General features: G+C 42.6%; 1 protein-coding gene across 14 annotated transcripts in view; it reads left to right on the top strand.

The window, feature by feature from the left end:
- Window positions 1-23,259, top strand: part of MPP7 (MAGUK p55 scaffold protein 7) — a 345,564-nt gene that overhangs the window by 120,254 nt on the left and 202,051 nt on the right. For 10 of the 14 annotated variants that reach the window (XR_014817810.1, XR_014817813.1, XR_014817812.1 and 7 more), the window contains exon 2: window positions 14,170-14,329. The exons of 1 other annotated variant lie outside the window; for it this stretch is intronic. Coding sequence is in view for 8 of the 13 variants with exons in the window: in XM_021064734.2 (XP_020920393.1) it covers window positions 14,293-14,329 (37 nt within the window). In the remaining 5 variants the exon portion in view is untranslated. Of the gene's footprint in view, window positions 1-2,270; window positions 2,456-14,169; window positions 14,330-23,259 lie in introns of all 14 variants that reach the window. 3 more of the 14 variants (XR_014817814.1, XM_084979991.1, XM_084979989.1) reach the window with 1 other exon arrangement.

Here is a 23,259-nt window from a genome sequence, read left to right as displayed (position 1 = left end):
CACACCCATGGCATATGGAGATTCCCAGACTAGAGGGTTGAATCGGAGCTACAGCTGCCAGCCTGTACCGCAGCCACAGCAACTCAGGGTCTGAGCTGTGTGCGACCTACACCACAGCTCACAGCAATGCTGGATCCTTGACCCGCTGAGGGAGGCCAGGGATGGAATTTGCATCCTCATGGATACTAGTTGGGTTCATTAACCACTGAGCCATGACGGGAACTCTGTCATTTGAATTTTAAAAGATTGCAGTGGTGTGTATGGTATTTCTGCTTTGAATTATGTAAGAATTGACTTAAGTATTTGTGAAATTAAAAAAAGACAAAAAACACAGCCTAAACATTTATTAGCATTTCACATCCCACCCTTTTGCGTCCTGGTTGCTGCACCTTTCAGGGTTTTTTTTTTTTGGTTATCACTGAGGCTTATAAGTTTCCTTGTATATATATATTTGCACACACGTGAATTATGTCTATAGTGATAATTCCTAGTAGAATCCCGGCTAAAGACGCTTTTTTCTGGTGTGTCTGTTACTGGAATCCTTAGAATGAATAGGATTTTCTTTTAAAGATAACTGAAACCTCCAGGCAAGGTGGACTTTTTAGTTGCAGGAATAGTCTGGGAAGCTGCACTCCCAGGGTCTGGCAGCAGCATCTGCAGAGGCCTGTCACCTGGAAGGGTTTTAGGGGGGTCTGGTTTGTCCCCGATTCACCTTTCCCTGTGTTCCTCAGGCCCTCACGACCGCCTCCTGCTGTAGGAGCCCCCATTGCCCTCATGTCCCCCATCTAGCCATGCTCGGGCCGCATGGACCTTGCTCAGGTCTGGTTCTGATGGGCAGGACCTTCCAGGAGGGCCAGAGAATGGCCCATGTTCAGTGACGTGTCACTAGCCCTGGACGAGGTGCAGGTCCTGTGCCACCGTGTCCTTTGTATCATCTCTCCCTCCTCCTCCCCCTAGGGCCTCTCTATGAACTTTTTAGGACATACTCTTAGAAATCATTCTAGAAACGACTCCTAGAAATCGATCTAGTTGTTTAACCCACAGAGAGCCCCCCCCGCGATAGTTCTCTGGGTCAGGATGCTTTGCCACCAGAATTTTGTTAGCTGGTTAAAATCGATGAGGAACAAGCCTTTGAATAACACATTTGGAGCGTTCAGAAAAAATGAGTTCCTACTTCTTCTTGGCTGTACAAATTTCCCAAAGTACCTGCGCCCTGTGTTCGGATGAACACCGGAATTTGGGGATAAAAGTGGGAAGTGCTAAAAATCCAGTACTCTTCCCATTCTAGCTAGTTCATGTGTGTTCTTTGGTGGCAGATTCTCCCTGGAATCTATCCCCATCCCCCCATTGTCCATCTCCACCCCCATCACTCCTCCATCCCCCACTCCTCCCTCCATCCCTTATCTCTCATCCCCCATCATCCCTCCGTCCTTCATCCCCATCATCCCTCCATCCCTCATCCCCATCATCCCTCCATCCCTCATCCCCATCCCCCATCATCCCTCCATCCCTTATCTCTCATCCCCCATCATCCCTCCATCCCTCATCCCCATCATCCCTCCATCCCTCATCCCCATTCCCCATCCCCACCCCCTACCCCCACATCTCCCATCATTATGCAGTTGTTTTCAAGTCTGCAGTTTATAGCAGTTCATGGAGGCCTCAGGAGTGTGCCCCTTAATTCTGTACAGGCCTCCTTGCATAAACTCAGTGGTGCCCCTGACACTGGCTGTGTGTCAAGGTAGCCGCCTTGGTGCGAGGCCAGCACCCGCCACCGCTGTCTTGAGTAAGAAAGACAGCAGGTTCCGCCTTGTTATCCCTCAGCCCTTCTTGGCCTTGTGGCTGTAAGACCCAGGGAGCGTGGAGGCAGCAAATGTCTCAGTCAAATATAATCTGCCCCATTTTCATTTTGAGATAAATCTTTTTTTTTTTTTTTTGATGGTTCTCTTCATAATACTTATTCTCTCCACTCAGGATAATTCTGTTGGGTAGGTTTTAAGTAATTACCTCTACTCTTTGCTTCTAATTTTCTATTTAGCATTTAATAAATCTAGGAATCCTTGCTATTTAAAAAGATAAGATCGGATATTAACTCTGGCTAACTCAGTACTGATTTATTAGTTGTATTCAGCTGCAGCCTTGCAGAATTAGTACTTGAGAGCGGATGCCCAATGGTTTTAGGTCATCTCTCCTTCCCTGAGACATCTGTTACAGCAATGGCATTGCTTTTCAAATGGTAACCTTTTATTTTATTTTATTTTATTTTTTAGTTTTGGGCTGCCCTGCAGCATATGGTGCTCCTGGGCCAGGGATGAGATCCAAGCTGCAGTTGTGACCTAAGTACAGCTACGGCAACACTGGATCTTTAACACACTGTGCCTGACCGGGGATTGAACCCACATCCCAGTGCTTCCCAGACACTGCCAATCCCATTCCCGCCAAAGCAGGAGCTCCGGTAACCTTTTATTTTATTGGGCCTGTTGCTTCCCTCTTTCCTTTCTATAGCAATTTACTCTGCAGGGATTAGGCAAAGAAGCACAGCCCTTGAACCACAGACATGATTAGCAAGATTTTTAGAATTTGTGTAGCTGTGCTCTTTCTGCTAGAAAGAAAGCTTGAGCCTCCCATCGAGGCTCAGCGGTAATGAATCTGACTAGCATCCTTGAGGATGCCTGTTCGATCCCCGGCCCCGCTCAGTGCGTTAAGGATCCGGTGTTGCTGTGAGCTGTGGTGTAGATCACAGATGCAGCTTGGTTCCTGCGTTGCTGTGGCTGTGGTGTAGGCTACAGCTCCGATTCGAGCCCTAGCCTGGAACCTCCATGTCTTGCTTTAGAGATGTTCTCCAGTGGTTTAGGGGAGAATAAAAGGAATCTTTCCAAAACACTGTCACATTTTTCTTAATCAGAAGAGATTATGGTGCAACTGGAGCCAATCGCCATAAGTGTGGACATAGCAAAAGTATCTGTTTTTAGTAATTGGGAAATGATATCTTCAGCAGTCAAGTGAGCACAGGTTGTTAACATTGTGTAACTATTGCAAAAATTCAGGGAGTATGGCCTTTCTTTGTAGATATATATTTTTTTCTCTTTACTGCTGCACCTGCAGCATATGGAAGTTCCCAGACAGGCTAGGGGTTGAATTGTAGCTGCAGCTGCTGGCCTACACCACAGCCACAGCAAAACTGGATCTGAGCCACGTCTGTAACTACACCACAGCTTTCGGCAACACTGGATCCTTAACCCACTGAGCAGAGCCAGGAATCAAACCCACATCAGGCACTATGCCGGGTTTTTAACCCACTGAGCCACAAAGGGAATGCCTCATTATAAATCTTAATACAAGCCTATATAGGTAAGGAAAAATATTAGCAAACTTTGTTTCTACAGTATGATAGTAACAAGTTTCCTTGATGTTGGGGAAGTGGTAGCAGGGGTTTATTATTATTTTTTCTGTCTAATTAATCCAGTCCTTGAGTCGGGCCCAATCTCTTAGGCTGCAGAGAACTGAACGTCTTTGTCTTTTGTGTAAGTGTCTTTTATATTTATCCGACCAGCTCTATGAGCTTTGCCAGCAACCTTGAAAACTCTTAAACTTCCTGTGCATTTTGGCTGGCGGTCCACTGGGTATTTCAGTATATTCTCCCTTTGTCAGCTTATCTTTTGCCAAAAATCAGACATCATTCTAATCTTTAAAGAAATGCAAATAGGAAGAGGCTCTTTTTAGGAAGCACAGAATAAAGTTGCAGCTGTTAGGTTAGCGGGAATTTCTGCCAGACAGGTGTGTCACCAATGGAAGCTTTTACTATCAGCAGATGATTCACTTTCTAATATGTGACTTAAGTAGGTTCTCCTTCCTTTCTTTTTCTTCCTTTCCTTTCCCTTTTCTTTCTTTCTTTCTTTCCTTCCTTCCTTCCTTCCTCTCTCTCTCTCTCCCCCTCCCTGCCTCCCTTCCTTCCTTCCTTTCTTCCTGCACCTAGAGCATGTGCAGGTTCCCAGGCCAGGGACTGAACCAGCACCGTAGCAGTGACAACACTGGATCCTTAACCCGCTGAGCCACCCTTAACCCGCTGAGCCACCCTTTTATTTCTTTGGGTAAAAACCTACTAACAAATTAAGTCATTGGTTCAGAGGGTATAGACACATTGAGAATTTTGGGGTACTATCATGTGATTTCTTTCTTAAATTGGAAAAAAGGACATTTGTTCAATTTAAGTCAATATTGGATGTTTATTTTTTTATTTTTAAATTTTTTTTTTTTTTTGTCTTTTTGCCTTTTCTAAGGCCACTCCTGTGGCATATGGAGGTTCCCAGGCTAGGGGTCTAATCAGAGCTGTAGCCGCCAGCCTACACCACAGCCACAGCAACTCAGGATCCGAGCCGTGTCTGCAATCTACACCACAGCTCAAGGCAACGCTGGATCCTTAACCCACTGAGCACGGCCAGGGATCAAACCCTCAACCTCATCGTTCCTAGTCGGATTCGTTAACCACTGGGCCATGACGGGAACTCCCTGGATGTTTATTTTTATCTTCAAATTTCTATTGTATTAGAAATAATTTTTAAAGACTGCAGCAAAGCTGAAGTTGTAAAGGTTGCTTTTGTTAATGTCTTAAATTTTCCTTTTTAAAAAAATGAAAATATGGCACCCTCTGCTGCTTTGGAAAGGAATTGCTGAATAGCAATAATACAGTTTTGAATAAGGGATTATATTTGTACATATTAGACTTTCTTGTCCCTCACATGGTGGCCCTTTTGTTTACTCTGGTCATCACTCAGCTGTGTGATAATGGATATGAGCCTAAACTCATATTTGAAGCAGGCAGAGGATCTGAAGTGAGCTGGTCCACAAAGGCAGGAAATAATACAGGTCGTTCAGGGTCGTTCTATAGAAAATTGGAGAGAAGGTATCCATAGGATTTTTGTACTCGGAGCAACTGGTGAGGACAGAGGGCATGTGTCACTTTTAAGGAATTTAAACTTTACCATGAACTTGCCTCTGAGTCATCAGAGAGTTATATTTAGAGCAGTAACTTGATCGTTTCAGTATCTTAGAAAGACGATGCTGGCAGCCATGGCCATGAGCATTGGAGGTAGGGACAGAGCGTATGCTGAGTGGCTGAGTAGGTCTCAGAGACCCTGAGCTCTGGGAAGCTGGATTCCACGGTTTGTCAAAACGTTTGTCACAAGACTTCAGACACGCAGAAAAGTGGAATGAATAATACAGGTGAATACCCATCACGTCCACCTTAGCTCCAACAGCTGGTTAGCATTTTGCCAGTTTCCTCCTCTCCCTCTCTCTCTCCTGAGGGATTTCAGAGTAAGTTGCAGGTGTCATTACTCCATGTCCTTAAGTACATCAGCAAGCATGGCTCCAAAATAAAGACATCAGGGGAGAGATGTTCAAGGAGGGAGATAAAAGCTGCAAAGTTGAGGATTTGAGGGTAAGGATAATAGGTTCTGTTCCATCCAGCAAGAGACAACAGAGAAGTTCCTGTCGTGGCTCAGTGGTTAACAAACACAGATAGTATCCATAAGGATGCAGGTTCAGTCCCTGGCCTCGCTCAGTGGGTTAAGGATCTGGCTTTGCTCTGAGCTGTGGTGTAGGTTGCCGATGCGGCTCAGATCCCGCATTGCTGTGGCTGTGGGTAGGCCAGCAGCTACAGCTCTGATTCGATCCCTAGCCTGAGAACTTACATTGCAGGTGTGGCCCTAAAAAGCAAAATAAAAAATAAAAAAATAAAAAAGAGCTAATATTAAAAAAAAAAAAAGAGACAATAATGGTTCAAGTAAATAGCTTGATTTACTATTCTTAATTTGTGGCTCTCTGGTGTTTTCCACCTCGTTTTTCTTTTTAATTTTTTTTAATATTCAATGAATTTATTACATTTATAGATGTACAATGATTATCACAATCCAGTGCATCCCCCTACCCCCCAAACTCTCTCCTTTGGAAACCATAAGATTTTTGAAGTCTGTGAGTCAGTGCCTGTTTTGCAAAGAAGTTCATTCTGTCCTTTTTTCAGATTCCATGTGTCAGTGAAAGCATTTGATGTTGGTGTCTCATTGTCTGACTGACTTCACTTCGCATGATTTCTAGGGCCATCCATGTTGCTAAAAATGCTGGTATTTTGTTCCTTTTAATGGCTGAGTAATATTCCACTGTATATATGTACCACATCTTCTTGATCCACTCATCTGTGGATGGACATTTAGGTTGTTTTCATGTCTCGGCTATTGAAAATAGTGCTGCAATGAACATCGGAGTACGTGTGTCTTTGCGAGTCATGGTTTTCTCTGGATAGATGCCCATGAGTGGGATTGCTGGATCAAATGGTAGTTCTATTTTTAGTTTTCTGAGGAATCTCCTACTGTTTTCCACAGTGGTTGCATTAACTTACATTCCCACCAACAGTGTAGTAGGGTTCTTTTTTCTCCACACCCACTCCAGCACTTACTGTTTGAGGACTTTTTGTGATGGCCATTCTGGCTGGTGTAAGGTGGTACCTCAGAGTGGTTTTGATTTGCATTTCTCTAATAATGAGTGATGTTGAACATCTTTTCATGTATTTTTTGGCCATCCATATGTCTTCTTTGGAGAATTGTCTGTTTAGATCTTCTGCCCACCACCTCTCGTTTTGAGACTTTGTGAGATTACTATATGGTGAATGCAATTAAATTTTAGTTACAAACTTAAAAGTTTTCTAAGGTTTTTTTTTTTCTTTCTCTTTTTTCTTTTTTAATGGCCACACCTTTGGCACATGGAAGTTTCTGGGCCAGGGATTGAATTCGAGCCATAGCTGTGATCAAACCTGCACTTCCACAGCAACCTGAGCTGCTGCAGTCGGATTCTTAACCCACTATGCCACAGCGGGATCTACTAAGTTTTTTTTTTTTTTTTTTTTCCTTTTAGGGCTGTACCCATGGCATATTGGAAGTTCCCAGGCTTATGGTCAAATCAGAGCTACAGCTGCTGGCCTACACCACAGCCACAGCAACTCAGGATCTGAGCCACATCTGCAACCTACACCACAGCTCACGGTAATGCCAGTCGCCAGATCCTTTAACCCACTGAGCGAGACCTGGAATCAAAACCTGTGTCCTCATGGATACTAATCGGATTCGTTTCCACTGTGCCACAAAGGAAACTCTTTTTTTTTTAAATCAGAAAAAATTTCAGGTGGGTTCAGTGGTTGCAGGGGACAGTGTTCCTGGCTGAGGCCAGTCTTCTTCTTGGGAGGAGAGAAAGGTGATCCCGGGGGAGCTGACCAGCCTCCTTCCACAAGGATGCGGATGGTGGGGAGAGCAGGAAGCTGGAAGGGGTGGAGGGCACTGGCCACAGATGCTGACCTTTTAATATCTTTGATTGCTAAGACCTTTCCTACTCTGATTAAGTATTTCCATCCTGATCATTGAGATTAGCAGCTCTTCCTCCTTTGGGCAGGAGAATCAGGAAAGGGGTGAGCAGAGGCACATACTATCTTTTTTTTTTTTTTTTTTGTCTTTTTGTCTTTTTCTAGGGCCCCACCCATGGCATATGGAGGTTCCCAGGCTAGGGGTCTAATCAGAGCTGTAGCTGCCGGTCTACACCACAGCCACGACAACGCAGGATCTGAGCTGTGTCTGAGACCTGCACCACAGCTCATGGCAATGCCAGATCCTTAACCCACTGAGCAAGGCCAGGGATCAAACCCGCAACCTCATGGTTCCTAGTCAGATTCGTTAACCACTGAGCCATGACGGGAATCCCTTATTTTTGCCTTTTAGGGCCATACCAAGGCATATGGAAGCTCCCAGCCTAGGGGTAAAATCAGAGCTGCAGCTGCAGGCCTACACCACACCTACAGCCATGCCAGATCCTTAATCCACTGAATGAGGCCAGGGATTGAACCCGCATCCTCACAGATACTAATTGGGTCCCTTACTGCTGAGCCATAATGGGAACTCCCCATAATGTATAACATCATCAGAACAGAACTGGTAGCGGGGTCCCTTGCTGACTCATTCTGTCATTCATTTGCCAGATACTAGAAAGCCACCTTTTATTATATACAGCAAGCATCCTTCTAAGACACTAGGAATTCAGACGGGGAGCCCTGACACCTGTAGCTTGTGTTCTAGTAGGAAAGACAGTAGGCGAGACAAATGGAACACGTTGCATATCAGGTTGTGATGAGCAACGCCAAAGAGACATTGCGGGAGGGTGGGTTGTGTGTGGAGCTTTTAGAATGACCAGCTTAAAAAAATGGGCAGAGGACCCAAATAGGCATTCTTCCAAAGATGATGTGCCGATGGCCAACAGGCACATGTAAAGACGCTCAGCGTTACTAATCATCAGAGGCATGCGAATCGAAGCCACGGCGAGCTGTCACCTCATAGCCGTCAGAAGGGCTGTGTCCACGAAGACAAGAAATACGTGTTGGTGAGAATGTGGAGAAAAGGGAAGCCGAGCGCACCTGTTGGTGGAGATGTAAACTGGTGCAGCCCCTGTGGAAAACTGTACGGAGGTTCATCCAACATTTACAAATAGAACTATCATTGCTTCTGGGTATTTACCTGAAAAAAAAAGAAAAGTGCTCCTTTGAAAAGATAGATGCCACGCTGTCTTATCTTTTTTTTTTTTGGGGACCCACCTGTGACATATGGAGGTTCCCAAGCTAGAGGGTGAATTGGAGCTGTAGCTGCAGGCCTATACCACAGCAATGCCAAATCCTTAACCCACTGAGTGAGGCTAGGGATTGAACCTGTGTCCTCATGGATGCTAGTCAGATTCGTTTCCGCTGAGCCACGATGGGAACTCCCACGCTGTCTTTATTGCAGCATTATTTACAGTAGCCAAGACATGGGAGCAAGCCCAGGGTCCATCAGCAGGTGAATGATTGAAGATGGTGTGGTATATCTGTATAAAATAAAACCTCAAGGTTCCTGGTGGGATTCGTTTCTGCTGCATCATGATGGGAACTCCTGCTGCTGCTGCTACTTTTTTTTTTTTTTTTAAATGAGTGCTTAGCAGTGAAGAATACTAACTAGGCCAGATAGTTTCTGCTTAGTACTGTTATCTTGATTTATGCTAAGGTACCAGTAGCTTTGTCTACCAGTGCTTTTTATCATTGGTACAAAATCCACAGAGCGCAAAAGGCAAAAAAACATCTCAATGTTTTTATGAAAATAATTTGACTTCATGAATGCCTCTGAAGGGATCTGGGAGACCACTGGGGTCTGCAGACCACACTTTGAGAACTGATGGTGTAAAAGGTTTAAATGCCACTATTTCTATGAGCCGAGTAATGCCGCCTACCTGCATTGCTTCCTTTATTTTTCTAAGTTATAATTTATGAAGGTTTAAATCATGGTAACGGATGTCAGTTTGCTCCTTGCATTGGCTAATACAACTCACGCATCTTTCAGATAGAGCTTTTTTTAAAAAAATAATTTATCACATTAGGAGTTCCCGTCGTGGCGCAGTGGTTAACGAATCCGACTAGGAACAATGAGGTTGCGGGTTTGATCCCTGCCCTTGCTCAGTGGATTAACGATCCAGTGTTGCCGTGAGCTGTGGTGTAGGTTGGACCCCTAGCCTGGGAACCTCCATATGCCGCGGGAGCGGCCCAAGAAATAGCAAAAAGACAAAAAGACAAAAAAAAAAAAAATTTATCACATTAAATTTGTAAAAAAAAGTTTACTGATCTTTGAAAGTGTAACTTGGGAGTATTTGTTAACTCATGAATTAATCAACAATTGGATTATTGAGCACAGCTATTGTCTCTGGAGCTGTTAATATGATTATTAGTTTTTTATGGTGACAGATAATTAAAAGTTCATATTCTTTTTTTTCTTTTTTTTTTTTTTTTTGTCTTTTTGTCTTTGCTAGGGCTGCTCCCTTGGCATATGGAGGTTCCCAGGCTAGGGGTCTAATTGGAGCTGTAGCCGCTGACCTACACCACAGCCACAGCAACGCAGGATCCCAGCCGAGTCTGCAACCTACATCACAGCTCACAGCAACACTGGATCCTTAACCCACTGAGCAAGGCCAGGGATCGAACCCGCAACCCTAGGGTTCCTAGTTGGATTCGTTAACCACTGAGCCACGATGGGCACTCCAAGTTCATATTCTTAAAAATTTCTTCAAGTAGCCAGGCCATGTGTTTGGAAAATTAGGTTCAATACTTCTTTCTCTGTCTCTCTCTCTCTCTTTTTTTAAACCTTCAACCCTCCCGTTGTTACCTTAAAATTAAATGAGGTGATTTTGGGGAAGCCCTCAAGGATGGGCTGGTTGCCAGGGTAACCAACCTGGATGGGAGGGTTGAACTTTCAGTCCCACCCTGACCTTCTGGGAGGGGAAAGGGACTGGAGATTGAGTTCAGCCACCAAGAGGCCAGTGATTTATCAGTCATGCCTGTGTAATGAAGCTTCCACAAAGCCTCAAAGCATAGGGTCTAGAGAGCTTCCTGGTCAGTGAACACGTGGAGATTTGGGGTGGGTATTACACCTGAAGAGGGCGTGGCCACTCTGCACCCCTTCCCAGGTACCTTGCCCTATCTTCTTTCTTTCTCTCTATTGATCGATTGATCTATCTATCTATCTATCTTTTTTTTTTTTTTGTCTTTTTGCCATTTCTTGGGCCGCTCCCACGGCACATGGAGGTTCCCAGGCTAGGGGTCGAATTGGAGCTGTAGCCACCGGCCTACACGAGAGCCACAGCAACGCGTCTGCGACCTACACCCCATCTCACGGCAATGCTGGATCCTTAACCCACTGAGCAAGGCCAGGGCTCGAACCTGCAACCTCATGGTTCTTAGTCGGATTCGTTAACCACTGCGCCACAACGGGAACTCCGATCTGTCTTCTACCTATCTATTGATCTTCTATCTGGCTGTTCCTCATTATGTCCTTTTATAATTAACCAGGCATCTAATCCGTAAATATTCTCCTGAGCTGCTCTGTCAATTCATCAAACCCCAGGGGGTTGTGGAACCTCTATTTACAGTCCTGCCATCAGAAGCACAGGTGACAACGTGGATTTGCGGTTGACCTCAGAAGGGGGGCTGTCTTGTTGGACTGACCTGATGCCGTCTCCAGGTAGACAGTGTCAGAACTGGGTAAAATCCTAGGACACCTAGGGGGTGTCACAGAATTGCTTGATCTATGGAAAACCACATCTGGTGCCAGAAGTCAAGTAGTGTCGTAGCAAAGTATTGAGAGTAGAGGAGTCACACAGGAGAAGTGTGTTTTGGTGTGAGCACGCGAGTAAAAGTTTTTGCAGGTGACTATTTCACTGGGTGCAGTTAGGACAATTTTTGCTTTGCAGAAACCTCAAACTTTGCCGCAGACACGTGCACTTCCATGGTTGGCCACTAGATGTCGTAAGTGCCCCAGGAGCCCTCAGGGTTACCCGGGGCGGGTAGACACTGAGCACTCAAGACCTTCGCATATTTCACTGTTTCCACATGATGGAAGCCAGAAGAACCTGATACAGTGTGATATATAGAAGCAAGGTACAACTGGAATAATGAAATTTCAAAAATAAGCCCTTTTAAAGGAGGGTCGTAATAGTTCTATTGGGTGTTGTAAATGCTTCAGGTGCACTTGATACCGCAGTTATGTTCCTGGCGTTCGGGTCGCTCTCCTTTTTATGGAAAGATGGATTGAACTTCAATTTAAGAATATTCGGTAATCCCTCTCAGGACATACTGTAACAGCTGGTATTTTTGTGTTGTAGTAAATCGATTCCATACAACAGTCAGTAATAATCATGGCTGGGTTCTGACAAATTCCAAAGCGTTTTCGATAAATTTAGCCAAAGAAAATAACATGATTATGGCAGAAATTTAGCTCAGTTTGAAAGTTAAACCCAGCAACTCTGCTTCGTTCCACAGAATATTGAGCATGTTCCTGATTGGGATTTTATCAAACCTCTTATTTTTTCTGTTAATATACTTTTAGATGTTCTGAGAAGAGAATTACTGTGTAGCATATATTTTTAAAATAATACAACGTTGGGAACATGTAACCTTGAATGTATTATGAAATAAAAGAGGGGGGATGCTATGTTAAGGTCTTTTGTGTATATATGCCATGTATGGAAAGCTGCAGCATTAACTCAGAAGGATGTTTTGATGTGGAGTGTTAAGGTTGCTTTAGTATTTTTAGGGTGTTTGTTACAGGCATAAATTGGCTTATATGGTGTATGTGGTTTATGAAATCAAGACATTGTAAGTTTAGCATTGTAAGGTTTGAAGACAGTTGTATGATATAGATTGTATTTCTGTAGTTAGGCAATCTGTATCATACAAATTATGATTTATGGCACAACGAGCTTAAATTCCATACATATATACACACTCTATAATAAATACCTACCTGCATACATACATTAGGTCCTATTGGCAGAAATATGTGTGTGTACACTTCACAAATTATAACCGTTTCCCCCTTTCTTCTCAGCAGCAAAATAAGAGTTTGTTAATTGAATGCATTTTTAAAATTAAGGTCTGTTTTTACTTCGTGTTTGAATTGAGGAACATTTTGTGAAGCTGAATCTTAATCCTGCTTGTTGGAATAATTTATGAAAACAAAGCAGAGTTGCCTTTTAAAATTATTAGGTAAAACAGCTTCAGAGACAGGCATTGATAAAACCTTGCTTTGCCTTTTTCTGTCTTATTTTTAGCTTGGTGGTTTATACTTGGCATTTAAAATGACTGCCCTTATAGTTTTCTTTAACACAGAGAGGTTTCTCTGTATGAATCCATCTGTATGCATGTTTTAACTAAGTCAGCCTTTGTAATGTAAAACAAAATTCAAGAAGTTGCATGGGATAATATGGTCCAAGATGGTCTGTTTGGTGAATATTTTTATACTAACGTTTACTTTGATGGTTGGAAAGCTAATTTAGAAGGCTTTAATAGACTTTTATAGTTTGGGCATTTTCATGTGGAATTTTGCAAGCTCATTTTCCTTATTCTGTAATGTTAATCAGTAATTTAAAGGCTTTAAGAATCGAAGAGAGCCAGTTTTTCAAGTGTTTACAGTATCTGTTTTTCTTGTTAATATGTGTTAAAATACGCTTTTAAATTACTGAGCTTGCTTTATAGAGAACTGGGGAAAATGCATTAAAAAGAGAATTTAAGCACATTGTGTGGCTCTTCTGATTTCTGAAAAATGTAAATGCCGTGTTTTTCCCGTTATTAGGCAGCAGTGGTCCAAATTTAAACCACATGGCCTCCTAGGTGTCAGGCCAATGTAAATTTTAATCTTGCTACTTTTATGTTTTCAGTTTATAATCTCATTACCTGAATTAAAAAAAAAAAAAAAAAAAAAGCCCAGTCCTAATAGCCAGCATTCAATTTGAAGGATGCTGTTTTGTATCCTAACAAAAACAGTTCTAAATTGCTGTTTCTCTATTTGCATGTAAGGAAATTAAGGTTTAATAAGATGAAATAACTTGTTCAAGATCACAGAGCCAGCAGAATTAGAGATTAAGCCAAATGCTAGAACCTTTGCTTTTAGTTACTATACTCTAATGCCTTCGATGCTTATTTGGGGATAAACATTAGTTAAAATAATATTTGAAAAACTGCTCTTTTCCAAGATATGGCAAAACTTAGTTTTTACTAAAACAATTTCCATATGAGCTTGGATGGGTAGGTTTAGTTTAAAGTATCAGTTGGTCTGTAAATCTATAATAGCATCTTTGTCATGTTCTTTCAAGGTTGTTGGCGTTTGCAGTTAGAGAACTTTGCCGTTGTCAAACTTTGGGATGAGCTACTTAAAAAAATTGCAGTTGGTTATACGTTGACAATTTAGGGTCTCTGTTCTGCATTTAGGGATGTAGTTTAGAATTCTCACGGAGGGGAGGAATTTTAGAAGGACATTGGCTTACAGAAGCATCTTAAAGTTCTCCATCTCTGCAGTCACGGGTTCTCAAACCAGCTGTAAAAATCTTTAAGGAAACCTTGACACACGCACGAAGGACTTTCGCATTTTTAATTAGAAATCTCATGTCAGAATCAAAACCTCTCTCACTTCCTATTTGAATGTTGTCTGTAGAAGAAATTGGGAAGATTCTGACTTCTCTAAATAATGTGTTGGAATCCGAATTTTGAGTTAGTTACAGAATGTTGCCATTTAGGAATCTCCCCTCTTGCTATGTTTAAACTGTTCCTTTTCTTTGCAGGAACTGCCTGCACGGTGCATAAATCTTGGTGGACGGCCTGGCTGCAGGCCCTCCCATTGGAACCCAGGCCGCATTTCGAGTGGATAGTGTTTGCAGCACCGAGTCCCAGCCCGTGTCTGCATCATGCCAGCCTTGTCCACAGGCTCGGGGAGCGACCCAGGTTTGTGACCCTGTCCTTACTTTAACGTGTCTTGTTCACAGTACAAGACTGCATGGCTGTTGGCAGGTGCAGATAGGTCGTGCTTGTTTTTTGTAACCAACACAAGGGGCATCCAGTCAGCCTTCCAAGATCAAAGTTACTGGAGGGCATTGGCTGACGCTGCTGCCTCTAGGTAGCGATGGCTTTACTGATGCTCCTGTGCCGTATTGCATTTTGGAATAATGCCATACATTTACATGTCTTTAATTTCAATTTTTATTCTTGTTTTTTTAATGGTCGCACCCACACATATGGAGGTTCCCAGGCCAGGGGTTGATTCGGAACTGCAGCCCCTGCCTACGATGCCACAGCCACAGCAACACAGGATCCAAGGAGCATCTGTGACCTACACCACAGCTCATGGCAACACCAGATCTTTAACCCACTGAGCAAGGCCAGGGATTGAACTCGAATCCTTGTGAATACCAGTTGGGTTCTTAACCCGCTGAGTCACAATGGAAGCTCCTACATTTCCTTTTAAAAAATTAAGTAATTTTTAAAGATACAGAAAAATGTGGAAAATACCATAATACTCATATGATACTCATATTACCCTTTGCTCTGGTTTAATAATAGCTATGCATATATATATACATATATATATTTTACCTGTCATTTTTTTCCCCATTTTTTTTTCTTCCATTTTTCCATTTTCTTTCTTCCTGTCCAGAGGTTAAAAACTATTCTGAAGTCGATAAATGTCATTAAAGGACTCAATTAAACATACTTCACCTTGTGATCAGTTGTAAGATTTAGTGATACTTAGAGTCAGGATTTCCAAGGAAGGGGGAAGAAATGCAGGTTTGTATGTATGTGTGAAGTTCCCCTCCTGACCTGATTCAGGAGGTGGAAATGGGGGTGGTCAGCACCTCTTTTTCAAAATTATTTTATTTTTTGGAGATGCAATCATGAAGCTTTATTGCGGTTGTTTCCCTTACCCAGACGAAGGAACCAGTCCCTTTAACTTGTCGTTCTATTTATGTTCTCAAGGGGACAATGCTCAGTTACTCCAGAGGCTAAGCCGTTAAAGTCTCTGTTTTTATACAAACAGGGAAGATGTTTCTTAAGGAAAATTTAAGCTTGTAAATGGGACATGGTTTCCATAATTAAAACAGTTGCAAAGAGCGTAAAGCATAGCCACCTTATGTGTAACAAAAGATGCAAACAAAATAGATTCAAGTTGTTTTTCAGCACAAGGGAACAACACTGAGACAACATTTAAAGGTAGGAGTTGCAAAAATAAAACAATCTTAGCAGAGACACTTTACGTTGTTTTTTTGTTTTGTTTTGTTTTGTTTTGCCATTTTCTTGGGCCGCTCCTGCGGCATATGGAGGTTCCCAGGCTAGGGGTCGAATCCGAGCTGTAGCCGCTGGCCTACACCAGAGCCACAGCAACACAGGATCTGAGCCGCATCTTCGACCTACACCACAGCTCACGGAAACACCGGATCCTTAACCCACTGAACAAGGCCAGGGATTGAACCCGCAACCTCATGGTTCCTAGTCAGATTTCGTTAACCACTGAGCCATGACGGGAACTCCAGAATTTTCATTCTTTACCTTGGGTCTGGGCCCATGGAGTCTGAGACCAATCATTCTCTCCATTGAATGTTTTAGCGGCACCTTGGCCAAAACAGAAATGACCTGGCACCACGAACCACTTTCTTTGTGCTTCTATGAGCCCACATGTGACCACGTCCCTACCACACAGCGTTGTGGTGGGAGAGAAGGGTCTTAGCTGTTCTGTGAATGAGGGTCAACTCTTAATTATCTACTGAGGGATGGGAGAGGGGTGTAACTGAGGGAGGATGGCAGATATTCCTAATACCTGTCACCCTAATGTCAGCGCAAGAGATCCCGTTACACAGTGGAAGGTGGCAGCGCTCCTGAGACCCTGGGGATAATCTGCTGGCCTGTGGTCTGAGGTCCACCCCACAGAGTCAGAGCTGGCTCCGCCCTGCCAGCCTGCCAAGGAGGTGATCGTAAGGATGTGTTGGGGCGTGAGATGTTAGGGGCTCATGACTGCCCTCCCCAGTGCCTTGCATCTGGCAGCCCCCAGCTCTGGCTCTAACTCCAGACTTTGTTCTTGGTGAGTTTCTGTAGCACTGGGGATGTGGGTGGGCACCTCTTTGAAGCCCTTTTCTGGGGATCCCAAGAATCAGCCCGCCTGCGCTCTTTCTTTGTATCTTTTTTTGTTTCTTTGTTCATTTGTTTGTTTCCTTCTCTCTCTCTCTCTCTCTCTCTCTCTGGGCTGTACCCACAGCATATGGAGGTTCCCAGGCTAGGGGTTGAATTGGGAGCTGCAGCTGCAGGCCTACGCCACAGCCACAGCAACACCAGATCCTTAACCCATCGAATGAGGCCGGGGATCAAACCCACATCCTTGTGGAAACTAGTCAAGTTCTTAACCCACTGAGCCACAGCGGGAACTCCCAGAATCAGCACTTTTAAAAAAATTTCTAGACCCTCCCCAAAAGTGTGAAAACAGGACCTAATACCCTTCTGCCAGCTGAGGTGGCTGTCTCATACTGCATGGTTACTGGCACCATGATATTAAAACCGTGGAATCATAGCTATTGTGTTAGGTACAGGTGCGGTGGCCTTCTCCTTGGCTCTCTCTGCCTGGAATGTTCTTTTCTGTTTCAAGCAGAACCATACACACACTTTGGCAAGTTTTGTCTTGTCTTTATCCATTAAGAGGGATGTTTTTCTTTCTTTTTCTTTTTTAAATGCGAATAATCTTATTCATTCATTCATTCATTCATTCATTTATTCTTTTGGGGGTGCACCCACCACATATGGAGGTTCCCAGGCTAGGGATCCAATCAGAGCTGTAGCCACTGGCCTACTCCACAGCCACAGCAATGCCAGATCCGAGCCATGTCTGCACCCTACTCTGCAGCTCATGGTAATGCCAGATCCTTAACCTCCTGAGTGAGCCTAGGAATCGAACCTGCATCCTCATGGATACTAGTCAGATTCATTTCTGCTGAGCCACGATGGGAACTCCAAGAGGGATGTTTTTCTACTGAGGATTAGTTTTTCTTTGGAAGCGATGTGGATTTTTAAATTACAAAAAAAAAAAACAAAAAAAAAAACAACAAAACTTTTTTTTTTCTTCTTCTCAAGACATTAACTTGGAAGTGGGCTCCTTTGGAAACATTTTTTCTTTTCAGTTTTTATATAGTCCTACATTGTGTTCAACTATATAAAATGAATGATTTAACTTTCCATGGTGGTTTGGGAAATTATAGATAAAATTTATTTGAACCATAAATTTACTACACTTCTGTAATGAAGAAGTTTTATGCCTTGCTGTTCACCAAAAAAAATGCTTTAGTTTAATTGAATGCAAAATATTATTGATTACATCCAATGTGGGGAATGATTAAAATGGAATATTTATAGTTTATAAGGCAGTTTAGGTGTCAGACATGAAAAAGAGCATAGGCTATTTAGAATTGAAAAGGAACTTTTCCACATGTAGCTGGCCCACTTCATACAAATCTAAAATGCCTGAGTGATATATATATATATATAGATAGATAGATATGGATATATCTATATATAATATTGATATATATATATATATGGATATATCTGTCTCTATATATGGATATATATATACACACACATATATATTTTTTTCTTTTCCTTTTTCCGTGGCACCCACAGGATAAGGAAGTTCTCAGGCCAGGGATCGAATCTGAGTCTCAGCTGTGACCTATGCTACAGCTGTGGCTACAATGGATCCTTAACCCACTGTGCCACAGCAGGAGTTCTACCTGTGAGAAATATTCTTAAAACATTTTTATGTTTTATTGAAGTATAGTTAAGTATAAGGTTGTGACAATTTCTGCTACAGCAAAGTGACCCAGTCATACATATACACGTATCTGTTCTCTCTGATTCTTTTCCCACGTAGATTACCGTAGAATGTTGGGTAGAGTTCTCTGTGCTTTACAGCAGGTCCCTGTTGGCCAGTCATTCCATAGACCACAGTGTGCATATGCCAAAGCCAAACCCCCAGTCCATCCCTTCCCCCACCCACCTGTCTGCTTTGGTAACCATAAGTTTTTCAAAGTCTGTGAGTCTGTTTCCTTTTTTTTTTTTTTTTTAAGATTCCACATATAGGTGATATCATATGATGTTTCTCTTTCTTTCACTGTTTTACTTCATTTAGTAAGAGAGTCTTTAGTTGTATCCATGTTGCTGCAAATGGCATTATTTCATTCTTTTTTATGGCTGAGTAGTATTCCGTTGTATGTATGTACCACATCTTCTTTATCTGTTCTGCTGTCAATGGATATTTAGGTTATTTCCATGTCTTGGCTATTGTGAATAGTGCTGCTGTGAACACGGGGCGCATGAGTCTTTTTGAATGAAAGTTTTGTCTGGATGGATGCCCAGGAGTGGGACTGCTGGATCATATGGTAGTTCTATATTTAGTTTTCTGAGGAACCTCTATATTTTTTCCCATAGTAGTTGCACCATTGTACATTGTGCAATATTTTTGACCACTGTGTCCCAGGAGGGTTTGAGTCAGGCAGAGGAGACATGAGTTATAAAAGTTGCTGCATTTCAGGGAGCCCCGAAGTACAGTGGGCCCGTCGGATGGTAATGGTTCCATTGTAGTTTCCAGTCTGTCAGATGCAGTTGACCCGTCAAGGGTCATTTTTACTCTCAGCAGCGTTGCCTAGTGATCTCTTGCTGTTGTTCTGTCTTGGCATCTCCAGGGGAACAGAGTTAGCTTCACTGAAGGACTGATCTCATGCAGCAGGAAAAGGCACCAACTCACAGTGGCCCCAGTGTTCATGTGGGAAAAATTTCTGCATCAACTTCTACCACTTCTTCCTCTCTCTGCTTATTTCATTAAAAGCAAACAATTAGTTATACAAGTAATACATAAAAACATTCTCTGGAGTTCCCTGGTGGTCTAATGGTTAGGATTTGGTACTTTCACTCCTGGAGTATGTGTTCAATCCCTGGTCTGGGAACTGAGATCCCACATCGAGCTGCTGCACGCCATGGCAAAAATAAAAAACAAACCAAAAAAACCCTCAAAAAAAGTCCCCGTAGTCAAAGATACCTGGATAAAAAAGGATAGATGCCCTTACTATCCCCTTCCCTTCCCTTGGTTTCCTTTTCCTTCTCAGTTTGATGAGTATCCTGCAGGAATTTTCTGTATGTTCAACACTTCTGTGCATATGTATGTAAATATATATGTACACAAATATATTGTTTTATGTGTTAAAAAAAAATTTTTTTTTGTCTCTTTAGGGCTACACCCATGACATATGGAAGTTCCCAAGCTAGGGGTCAAATCGGAGCTGTAGCCGCTGGCCTATGCCAGAGCCACAGCAACACAGGATCCGAGCCTCGTCTGCGACCTACACCACAGCTCACGGCAACGCCGGATCCTTAACCCACTGAGCAAGGCCAGGGATCGAACCCGCAACCTCATGGTTCTTAGATTTGTTAACCACTGAGCCACGACAGGAACTCCCATGAACCAGCCTACTCTTAATGAAAACCCTGATTTGGTTCCTTTTGTAGTGTTTTAAGAGAAAAGATGTGCACACTTAATGGATGTTGTCAAATTGCCCTCCGCAGGGGTTAAGCCGCTTAACCATCTATGTACAGCACATCAAATTTAAAATTTTGCCAGTTTTCAATATCGATGGGAAAATATAATATCTGAAGTGTACTGACGTTGAACATATTTCCATTTGTTTTATGGCCACTTATTCTTCTGTGGTTTGTTTGTTCATGTCCTTTCCCTGTTATTCTATTGGCTTATCATTAAAAAAAATTTTTTTTGACCACATCTGCAGCATGTGGAAGTTCTCAGGCCAGGGATCGAACCTGCACCTCCGCAGAGACCTGAGCCTCTGCAGTCGGAGTCTTAACCCACTGTCCCACAGCAGGAATTCCTCATTTTCTTATTTATTTTCAGAATGTATGTGTCTGTATTTTGTATATTAATCCTTTGGGTCATTTTAGGTGGAACACCATTTTCTCTGGCCAGTCCTGTGTCCTTTTATTCTTCCTTAAATAGTGTCATTTTAAAAAATAGAAGTTGGAAACTTTTTTATGGACAAATCATTGTCTTCTGATTGGTGAATGCTTCTTTCTCTCCTGCTTAAGAGAGAGAAATTTCCACCCTAAGGCAGGATTATGACACAACACTGTAAGACCTTCTTTTATTTTTTTTAAATTTTTTTATTTTTTGTCTTTTTGTTGTTGTTGTTGTTGTTGCTATTTCTTGGGCCGCTCCCGCGGCATATGGAGGTTCCCAGGCTAGGGGTCGAATCGGAGCTGTAGCCACCAGCCTACGCCAGAGCCACAGCAACGCGGGATCCGAGCCGCGTCTGCAGCCTACACCACAGCTCATGGCAACGCCGGATCGTTAACCCACTGAGCAAGGGCAGGGACCGAACCTGCAACCTCATGGTTCCTAGTCAGATTCGTTAACCACTGCGCCACGACGGGAACTCCGACCTTCTTTTAATAATTAAAAAAATTAGTTTTTACACCTTCGGAATTTCCGTTCAGTTAGTTTTCATGCAGAATGAGCCAGTAATCTAATCAAATCCAATTTTCTTTCCCACATGAACAGCCAGTAGTTCCAGTATCACTTACTTAATAGTCTGTCCTTTTGATGCAAATGTGTATTGGCTCTCCTGTGTATGCCAGCATTCTGGGTATTCTGGGTAGTTTTTCCTAGCTGTTAGGATCTGGTGATCTTATTTTTTTAAAAAAATTTTTAGGTGAACTTCATTATGTAGAGAAATTTTAGACTTAGAGAACAATTATGAAGCTAGTAGTGAGAGTTCCAGTATACTTTTATCTTGTTGCCCTGATTTTTATTTTTTTAAAAATAGCTTTCACTTTCTTTCCAAGAATGCTGATGTTCGAACACAACACCCACCAGTGTTCCACGGATTTTGATAAGTACCCTGGCCTCAACTGTCACAGTGAACTAGAGAAGTGCAGCACATAATGCACAGATATTTTATATGTTTTGAGGTTTTTTTTTTTTTTTTTTTCTTTTTTCATGGCTGCACCTGCGGCATATGGAGGTTCCCAGGCTAGGGGTCAGGTCAGAGCTGCAGCTGCCGGCCTACACCACAGCCACAGCAATGCCAAATCCGAGCTGTGTCTGCGACCTACTCCACACCTCACAGCAACACCAGACCCTTAACCCACTGACCGAGGCCAGGGATCGAACCTGCAACCTCATGGTTACTTGTCGGATTCATTTCCACTGCGCCACGATGGGAATCCTACATATGAATTCTTACCGATTTCTCCAACTCTACTCCATTGGGAAATGCATCATTTAGCCTCCTTCCCTTATCTGTAAATTCCTTGTCCAACAAGGTTATACTTGTCTGCCTCCAGCTTTCATCCATGTACTCATCCTCCCGTTCCAGTGTACCTGTATAGTAGTGTCTGAATTCCTACCTGTCCCTCCTTGGGAAACGGCTTTTATCAGCTAGAGAGTTGGTCTTGTTTTTGTACCTGTGACAGTACCATTCTGTTTGCTATTTATTTTCTTTTTTGGCTGCACCCGTGGCATATGGATCCCGAGCCAGGGATCGAATCTGACCTGCAGCTGCGATCTATGCCATAGCTGCAGCCATGCCAGATCCTTTAACCCACTGTGCTGGGCCAGGGATTGAACCCACGTCTCAGTATCGGCCAGAGCTGCTGCAGAGACAACACTGGATCCTTAAACTGATTCACCACAGTGGGAACTCTTCTGTTTTTAATCTTAGGGAATCATTCTTTTCGTGCATAGTAACTTAACCTAGTTTTAATTTTGTAAATTCATTAGGTCTGATTTTTATAAACATCATATAATGTGAAATATAATATATCTATATAGCTATATATAGATACACAGAAATGCATATAAAACTTTTATAATACAGTTTTAAAAGTGCTTATAATGGCAACATCCACTGGACCGCCACCTGGGTAAAGAATTTGAATACCTTGAAAGCAATTGGAGTCCTTAGAGATGGACAGAAAAGAAAGATTCCTATCTCACATGGTCCATCAAACATATGTTTTAAGCATCCCTAGGCACTTGTGTTTAGTTTCGCCTGTTGAGCTTTATAATTGGAATTATACTGTATGAACTTTTATTTAGGTTGGCGGTGAGAAAGAAACAAATTATAAATTTTTTAAAGTGGATACATAAAATATTATAAAGCCACTCATGTCAGACTCCTAACCTACTGTACAACAGCAGGAAAGCCATCATTTGCCTTCATTTTGAAAGGTATTCTTACTAAGCATAGAATTCTAGGTTGGCATTATTATTTCCTCAGTATACTGAGAACCAGAAGATGAAATGAGATCTTTAAAGTTGCTATTTAGAAATTGGCTCTTGGGGAGTTCCCATTGTGGCTTAGAGGAAATGAACCCAACTAGTATCCTTGAGGACATAGGTTCGATCCCTGGCCTTGCTCAGTGGGTTAACGATCTGGCGTTGCCGTGAGCTGCAGTGTAGGTTGCAGACATGGCTCGGATCTGACATTGCTGTGTCTGTGGTTTAGGCCGACAGCTACAGCTCTGATTTGATCCCTCGCCTGGGAACTTCCCTCTGCTGCAAGTGCAGCCCTATAAAGGAAGAAATAAATAAATAAAATTAAAAAGTAGAAATCAGCTGTAAGACTCTGTTTTGAAGTAATCTATCTTCTTTCTCTGGCTGTTCCTAAGATTTTTGTTTCGTTTTGAATATTAACAGTTCTACTCTTATTATGTGTCTAGGTAAAATTTCTTTTTCTGTATCTTGCTTGGAATTCTTTTGGCTTTTTGAGTGTGTATATTTATGTATTTCGTAAATTCTGGAACATTTTCAGTTGTTATCTTGTCAGATA

Source organism: Sus scrofa, chromosome 10, assembly GCF_054392235.1.
Source record: "Sus scrofa isolate SSC_HxYL_T2T_F1_AM1 chromosome 10, Sscrofa_HxYL_maternal_Yorkshire_Landrace_v2.0, whole genome shotgun sequence".
Taxonomy (NCBI): domain Eukaryota; kingdom Metazoa; phylum Chordata; class Mammalia; order Artiodactyla; family Suidae; genus Sus; species Sus scrofa.
Note: the sequence above shows the minus strand (reverse complement) of the source record. Positions and strands in the feature narration are given on the sequence as shown.